We start from the raw sequence: 7,362 nt of genomic DNA, 5'->3' as shown, positions 1-7,362 counted from the left end.
CACAGTTAGATTCCCCGTCAGGGCACATGCTCAGGTTGTGGGCTCAATCCCCAGTAAGGCGTGTGCAGGAGGCAATAGATCAATGATTTTCTCTAATCATTGATGTTTCTATCTCTCTCACTCCCTCTCCCTTCCTCTCTGAAATCAATTAAAAAAAAAAAAAGCCACGGGAAACAGGGTGGGGTGATAGGGACAGGACATAGACACACTGTGTGTGAGGTACCTCACTGAGCACTTTCCCCATGGACCTCATTTAGTCCTCACACAGCCCCTAGCAACGCGGCATCGAGACTCAACCCGTCCGCGGTGTGCCTGGCCCCTCACTTCTGAGGACTGGATGGGATGGAGAGTGGGCCTTAGAGAGCAAGGTGGCTCTCTCGTCCACTGATAATGTTCACACCTCATTTTTGTTCACACAAAAATATTATTCTCAAGACAATATCATGGGACAGTTGAAAAGGTCATTGTCATTATCCCCAGAGAACAGGAAACTGGGGTTTGGATAAGCTCAGTTAAGACTGGAGCTCTGGTTCTGGACTCTTGCGTTGTCTCTGACGTCTGGAGCTGAGGCAACCGGTGATGGAAACAGCAGACGCAGAAGCTCCCAGCAGCAGCATCATATCCTGTTGTGCAACTTTCGGGAGCCATTGGGTCATACTGTCGCCTTATAGCTGTCCCAGGAGCCACGGCGGCAGTTGGAGTTGGTGCCCATGAAGGATGAGGAAGGCCAGGCTCTGGGGGCTGCTGTGGACGTCCTTCATCTTAGGTAAGGCAGGGAAGAGGAGGGAGCGGGTGAGGCCTCTGCTAGGAGCCTGGGAGATCCCAGCATGAGAAAGGTTTCCCTTTTCTTTTAAATATCTAGGAGCTATGACCGCCCAAGTCAGAGCTGACCAGTAGTTATGTCAGGCTGGCTTGGCTACACAAATTTAGCAGAATCAGGGGTGATAATCCAGGTGGGCAGATGGAGTTTGGCTTTCATGAACCAGTGCATTTCATGTTTTTCAAAAGGAGAACTGGGAGAAGAGGGTTGTGTACTTGCCGTGTCCTATGGGGAAGGCTTGGGGTTAACTAAAAGCTCCTTCTAGCTTCTGTGTTCAGGGAACAGAGTCACTAGGCTTCCATTCACACGTGGGCTGGGACTGCTGATTGAAACTAGTGTCAGTGGAACCCAAGGGATCTCAACCTTGGTATTATTGACACTTTGGGTAGGATGGTTCTTTGTTCACGGGACTGTTTTGTGCATTGTAGGATGTTTAGCAGTATCTCTGGCCCCTGCCAAAATGTCTCCAGGCATTGCCCAATGTCCCCAGGGGGGCAAAACTGCCCCTGGTAGAAATATAGTAATTGAAGTTCCATATCCCACTGACCTATCAACTTTAGCAAGAAAGAGCATTCTTCTCAACAGTTACAGTAGTCTCAGGGAGAATTCTAATTGGCTCAGCTCCACTCATGTGCCCATTCCTAAACCAATCAGAGTGGCCAGGGTGATGAGATTCTTTGATTGGCTAAGCCATCGTTGAGCATGTGGGCAGCGCCAGGACTAAAGCCACATAGGATCGGTCCCCTTAGAGAGAGGTGCTTTGCTACCCAAGGAAGGTGCAGAGGAATACCAGCCAGTCAGATACCTATGTCCGCCATGTCCTAAAGATGGTTTCCTCGCTATTTATTCAATAGTTTCTCGAACTGATCTCTTTTCCTGACTTAGATGAAGTTCCTCTAGCTGTTGGGAGGAGTTCATCTCTGCGAGTAGAGTGTCCACACATCCACTCTTCACTCTGTTTGTCTTTCTCTATAATCTTTCCCTCCCATCATGCCCTCGTCATGCATGGTCTTAGCACATGTCCCATGTTCTGTCTTTAATCAGGTATTTCTTCCTCTCAAAAACAATCTATAATAATAAAAGCATAATATGCTAATTAGACCGGAGGTCCTTCTAGACCTCCTCCTTCCTTCCGGACAAAGCCGCAGCGGGAGGGCCGAGGCAGAGGCGGCAGAGGTCCCCGGCTGCTGTGGCAGTGGCCTTTGCACGAATTCCGTGCATCGAACCTCTAGTCATTCATAAAGGACCATTTGCAAGAACCATCTGCAGTCTAGCTGGTGTAGTTAAAAAACAAACAACCAAACAGAAGCTACTCACAGTGAAAGCTGCCTCTTTGCTGGAGGCCATAGGGATCTTGTCTGAAAAAATGGGTGGTTGAACAAGAAAAAAAGGTGGTTCCTCTCTTTCTTTCCAAAGAGAGGACAACTTACAGAGCCTACCTCTGATTCCCTGCTCACAGAACTCCAAGGTGCGCCCAAATTAGAGGAGATAAAGTATACTCTGACCGAGGGCCAGAGCCTGAGTGAGAGCTGTCCCTTCAATGTGGGGAAGTACTTCAGCATCCGGAAGGCGTGGCAGAGGCTGGGAGACAGAGGGGAGCTCCAGACACTGGCAGTAACAGACAAGGTCTCCGGGCTGAGCTCCAAAGTCCACGTGGACAGGTGCTCCCTAGAAGACATCCCCAGTGAAGGCATACTGCATGTCCATATGACCGACCTGCGAGTGGAGGACTCGGGACTGTATCAGTGTGTGATCTACCAGCCTCCCAAAGACCCCGTCCTGCTGCACCATCCCATACGCCTGGTGGTGACAAAGGGTGAGTGGCCTGGGGCTGGGAGGTGGGGCGGGAGAGCCAGGCAGGGTGGGGGCGGGGGCTGTGGTGATGGCACCTGCAGGGCTGTGGCCCAGGGTTTCCAGCAGCCTGTCTTTCTCCCAGAAGTTCCAGGTCTGTCATTTGGTCCAACAGTGAGGAAGGGTTTCTATGTATGGGATTCCTCTTGGGTTGCAGAGTCTAATTTGGGGCGCTCTTATAGGAAGAGGGGTACAGTGAAAGGTGAGTGGTAGACTTGGGATAATTTCGTCTCATTCTTTAGAATTCATGTAGTCGAGACCCGCTCTCCCCCTCCCAAAGGTGCATTTGATGGTCCTCCTGTGTGCGTGCAAAGCAGTGCTTCTTAGACCTCCTTGTGGGCACAGATCACCCGGGATCTTATTTCAAATACAGGCCTAGGGTGGGACCTAGATTCTGTATCTCGGATCTGCTTAGAGATGATGCTGATGCCCCAAGGTCCATGGCTCTCATGTGGGCAGCAAGGCTCCTGAGCTCACTGTGCACCCCCTTTCACGGACAACACTATCTCACTGAGTAGCAGTGGCCATTCACTTACCTGTCTCCCCTATTTATCTCTGAGCAGTGTGAGGGAGGAGCCTGTGCCTGGCTCAGGTCTGTATCCCCAGCAACTCATGTAGTCTGGTTAATGCAGTGCGGGGCACACAGTAGGTCTGCAATAGATGTTGATCTGATGAATTAAGGAAGGCAGAGGAAAGAGAGACAGGTTCAAGTTCCCAGCACCCGGGGAAGCCTAAGCCTAAGGAAGACAAGTAACGTATGCGATACATTAATAAACAATGACTTGTGAAGCAATATGCCACAGGTATAGGTGAGTGCAAGGCAGAGGGAATGGTGAGAGCTGGAGGAATCGAGGATTATTCTGGAAGAAGGTGGGGGCATATGGATTGGTGAAGAGTAGCAGGCAAGTGCATTTCCAATGACAGGAACAGAAAAGTCCTTTCTCATTCTCTTTCATCCTTCCTTCTTTTTTTTCCGGTCTCTGACCCAGGCTGACCCTACACATTAAAAAAAAATCTTAGCAAAAGAAAACCTTGTGTCATGAATGTCAAAGTTCATTTCCCTCCTCAGATCCATTTACCCTATGACCTATCCATCCGTCTGTCCATCCATCCATCCATTCATCCATCCATCCATCCATCCAATGTGTCTTCTTGCAGATCCTGCCCAGGATTTGGCTCAGGGGTCCACTCTTCCTCCTGTTACCACCAAGGCCCGGGTCAAGACTCGTATCAACCCCAGTCCTGTGACCCAGCTCCTGACCATGTCGACTGCCGGCCTCGGAGTCAACCCCACACACGGGACAGATGTCCTCAATATGGAGCCCAGGTCTCTCCGCGGGGGATGGGTGGCTGGCTTGGACCCCTAGCCCTTTGATTCCCAGTCCTTGTCCTGAGGGGATGTGGGGAGTGAAGGATGGGGAGGTGAAGCCCAGGAGATTTGAGTCACTTCCATCCGCTCGGACGTCCCAGGGAGGAAGGAGGTGGAGCTGGAGGGAGGAGGAGGCTCTGGCGAGGCTGCATCTCCCCGTTCACCCTCGCTTTCCTGGGGAGCCAGAGGAGGCAGGGAAATGGCATCTTCGCTGAACTCCAATGCTTATTTCTGTTTGTACATATTTTAACACAGTGATATTTCTAAACGTTTTCATTAATTTTCCGTGCGAAAACTCTTCTCTGATGTTGCTACCTAGTCTTCCTAATTATAATTTCAACGAAAGATGCTTTTGTATTAACAGGGAAACCATAACTTATGTAATCACTGGCTTGTTTTTAGATGTGGAGATTGTTTCCATTTTCTTTATAGTATTAACTGAGATGGACATACTTTTGCAGATGTCTTTTCTTGAAATCATTTATTGAAACAAAACTCCAGTTGAGAGAAGTGGAACATTTGTACTGTTCTGTATGCCCAATGCTCCTCCAAAGATGGGGAGCGGTGTGACCATAAGGCACAGGGGGCGCGGTGGCTGCAGGCGGGCCCCGGGGACTTGGTGTTTCGGAACCGGTCCTGCCCACAGCGGTGCGAACTGGAATGTCCCTGTCACTGTGGGTGGTGAGCTCGGTGCTGGTAGTGCCTTTCCCTCTTGGATTGTTTCAGTGGCACCAGCCTAAGCGCCTGGCACGTAGTAGGTGCTCATTAAATCTTTAGGAGCTAAATAAATTAAGTGATCTAGTGAGAGTCAACCATTTTTAAAAAATATTTTCATTGATCTTTGAGAGAGAGAGAGAGAGAGAGAGAGAGAGGAGAGGAAGGGGGGAGAGAAAGAAAGAGAAACATTGGAAAGAGGGAGAGAGAAAGAGAAATATGACTGTGAGAGTGGAACATCAGTAGGCTGCCTCCTGCGAGCCCTCAATGAGGGATTGAGCCCGCAACCTGGGCATGTGCCCTGACCCGGCATTGAACCCACAGCTTTTTGTTGCTGGAGTATTTCTGCTCCGGAATTTCCAACTGAGCCACCCTGGCCAGGGCCAACATTTTTGTTCACCACTTTTAATTTCTAGTGTGTTAATGAGTGTGCATAACCTTTGCCCACATTCCTACTGGAGACAGCACCTGCACCGCTTTTATCTATTCACTTTATCTATAATTCATTATAAGCTAGTTTCTCAGAGTCCAGACAGGAGAGCCGAAGCCACCGAGCTGTTTGAAAACCAGGCAGTTCAGTACAGGGAGCCATTTTCCCAGGTGACAGTGCTGAGTCTGGGGGCGGAGGGAGAGGCCCTTCGGAGGAAGCCACATGAATCCCTGTTGGGGGTGGGCTCCCCAGAAGCAGGCTGTGGGGAAAGTCTGTGCAGAAGATTTAGGAAGCTGCCGCAGATAAACCCATTAGGGAAGTGGGACCAGGGAGAGGGCAGCCTGGCAAAGGCTGGGGTAACCAAGCTGAATACCGGGAGGGGTGGGTGGGGTGGAGAGAGGGGTGGAACTCTGGCTCAGTCCTGCAGAGGGTCCTGGGGACTCACAGGTCACACCTAGAGCTGTCTGTACCAGGGCCAGAGAGCTGGAGTATTTCTGCTCCGGAATTTCCAGTCCCCAGTGAGGGTGGCCCACAGACTCCCAGGCACTGCAGAGGTCTGCCCTGCGTGCAGTCTCCTCTCGGAAGGGCTGCGTGCTGGCCTGGGAGAGTGACCCCCCATAGGAGATCCGTTATAAGGAACGTGTTATAAGGTTGGGAGGGGATAAGGCAGGGCACTGGCAGCAGAGACTGGAAGGAGGTGGAGTCATGGGAGCCCTAGCTGGGGCCCTTCAGCAGCAGGGCTCCAACCCAGGCCCAGGCCACAGGGAGGAGGGCCAGAGAGGCACTGGCTGGGCTGGCTGGCCCCTGCCCCATGCCCTCCAGCCACCAGCTCCCCTGGTGTCTGAACTCGACCAGGCCCTTTCCACATGTCGTTTCCAGTGATTCAGGACAGTTTCACAGGCAGGGGGTGGATGAGGAGGCCGCAGGTTTGTTTCCCACTATCTAAAGCAGCCGTGGGCAAACTACGGCCCGCGGGCCGGATCTGGCCCGTTTGATATGAATAAAACTAAAAAAAAAAAAGACCGTACCCTTTTATGTAATGATGTTTACTTTGAATTTATATTAGTTCACACACGCACTCCATCCATGCTTTTGCTCCGGCCCTCCGGTCCAGTTTAAGAACCCATTGTGGCCCTCGAGTCAAAAAGTTTGCCCACCCCTGCTCTAGAGCCATTATGTCCTTGGTCACCTTGCTGGTTTGTACATTCGGTTTTTAGCTTTGTGTAGGCAAATGCCAGTTCTAAAATGACAGCTTTGTTTTATTCCTTACTTGTGCCTGAGTCTATTTCCTGGTGACTTTTCAGTTATTTAAAAATGTCAAATTTAAATTTTAAATTCTTAGGCAACGTTAGATCTGCCTCTGGGTGTCAGTGTTTCCTGCTACCTTTCCTCCTGTGGCTCCGTGGCTTGTCACGCAGGCTCTTGTGCTGTGATCTCTTCCCATGTCTACTGAGTGTAGACGGGCCACGTTCCTCACTCAGTTCTATCCCTTTCTCGTGCTATCTAATGACATTTACCCTGGACGTTTAGAATAAGTTTTGCTAAAAATCTCTACAAATTCATGATGGGATTTTGATAAGAATTGGATTCTTCTCGGCTGATCGAGGAGGAAACTGAGGCCAAAGAGGCGAGGGACGTTTTGCGGAAGTAGGTCCTGGTGGTGAGAACAGAAACTGGGCTTCCTGGCTCTGGGGCCGCTCTCTCTAGTCATCACAGCGGAGGAAGAGGAGCTTGCCCAACCTGCCTTTCCCCTCGCTGCCTCTCCTGGCCCCGTGTTCTCTACTAAACCTACGTCAGCAGTTTCAGGCCATGGGACAAACTAAAAGCACAGAGGCGGCCAGTGTGGGCAAAGGTGCTGGGAGACCCCACGCTGATAAAATAGCATGTGAAGAACCTTTGTGGAGTAAAGCTCAAGTGTGAGGGTGTCATGGCCAGCAGCAGCGTTAAATCTCCTCTCTCTCCCCCCCACCCACCTGCCCCCCAGGATCTCCGTGATCAGCATCGTCACGATCGTGCTGTGTGGAATCCTCAGTAAGAGCCTGGTCTTCACTTTCTTGTTGATCGCCACACAGAGGTCATTTGGCCGCTAAGTCCATGACCCCGGAGAATGCCCTGCGACCTCCATCCACGTCCATCTGGCAGTTGTGCCAGAAGAAGCATGTGAAAGCGAGGCCGGGG

General features: G+C 50.9%; 1 protein-coding gene across 1 annotated transcript; it reads left to right on the top strand.

The window, feature by feature from the left end:
- The first annotated feature begins 658 nt into the window (after positions 1-658).
- TREM1 (triggering receptor expressed on myeloid cells 1) lies at positions 659-7,356 on the top strand. The gene is made up of 4 exons (XM_006776326.2): positions 659-766; positions 2,280-2,636; positions 3,830-3,998; positions 7,169-7,356. Exons 1-4 carry the CDS (start codon positions 718-720, stop codon positions 7,272-7,274), a joined length of 681 nt encoding a protein of 226 aa, XP_006776389.1. The 5' UTR covers positions 659-717; the 3' UTR covers positions 7,275-7,356.
- Positions 7,357-7,362: the final 6 nt, after the last annotated feature.

Source organism: Myotis davidii, unplaced genomic scaffold (genome assembly GCF_000327345.1).
Source record: "Myotis davidii unplaced genomic scaffold, ASM32734v1 scaffold167, whole genome shotgun sequence".
NCBI classification, from domain to species: Eukaryota; Metazoa; Chordata; class Mammalia; order Chiroptera; family Vespertilionidae; genus Myotis; species Myotis davidii.
Note: the sequence above shows the minus strand (reverse complement) of the source record. Positions and strands in the feature narration are given on the sequence as shown.

Excerpts from the sequence above, each read along its gene's own strand:
- TREM1 (XM_006776326.2), top strand. The coding sequence starts at position 718 with ATGAGGAAGGCCAGGCTCTGGGGGCTGCTGTGGACGTCCTTCATCTTA. Across the intron at positions 2,637-3,829 it reads ACGCCTGGTGGTGACAAAGG|ATCCTGCCCAGGATTTGGCT; the intron begins GTGAGTGGCCTG and ends GTCTTCTTGCAG. Across the intron at positions 3,999-7,168 it reads GTCCTCAATATGGAGCCCAG|GATCTCCGTGATCAGCATCG; the intron begins GTCTCTCCGCGG and ends CCTGCCCCCCAG.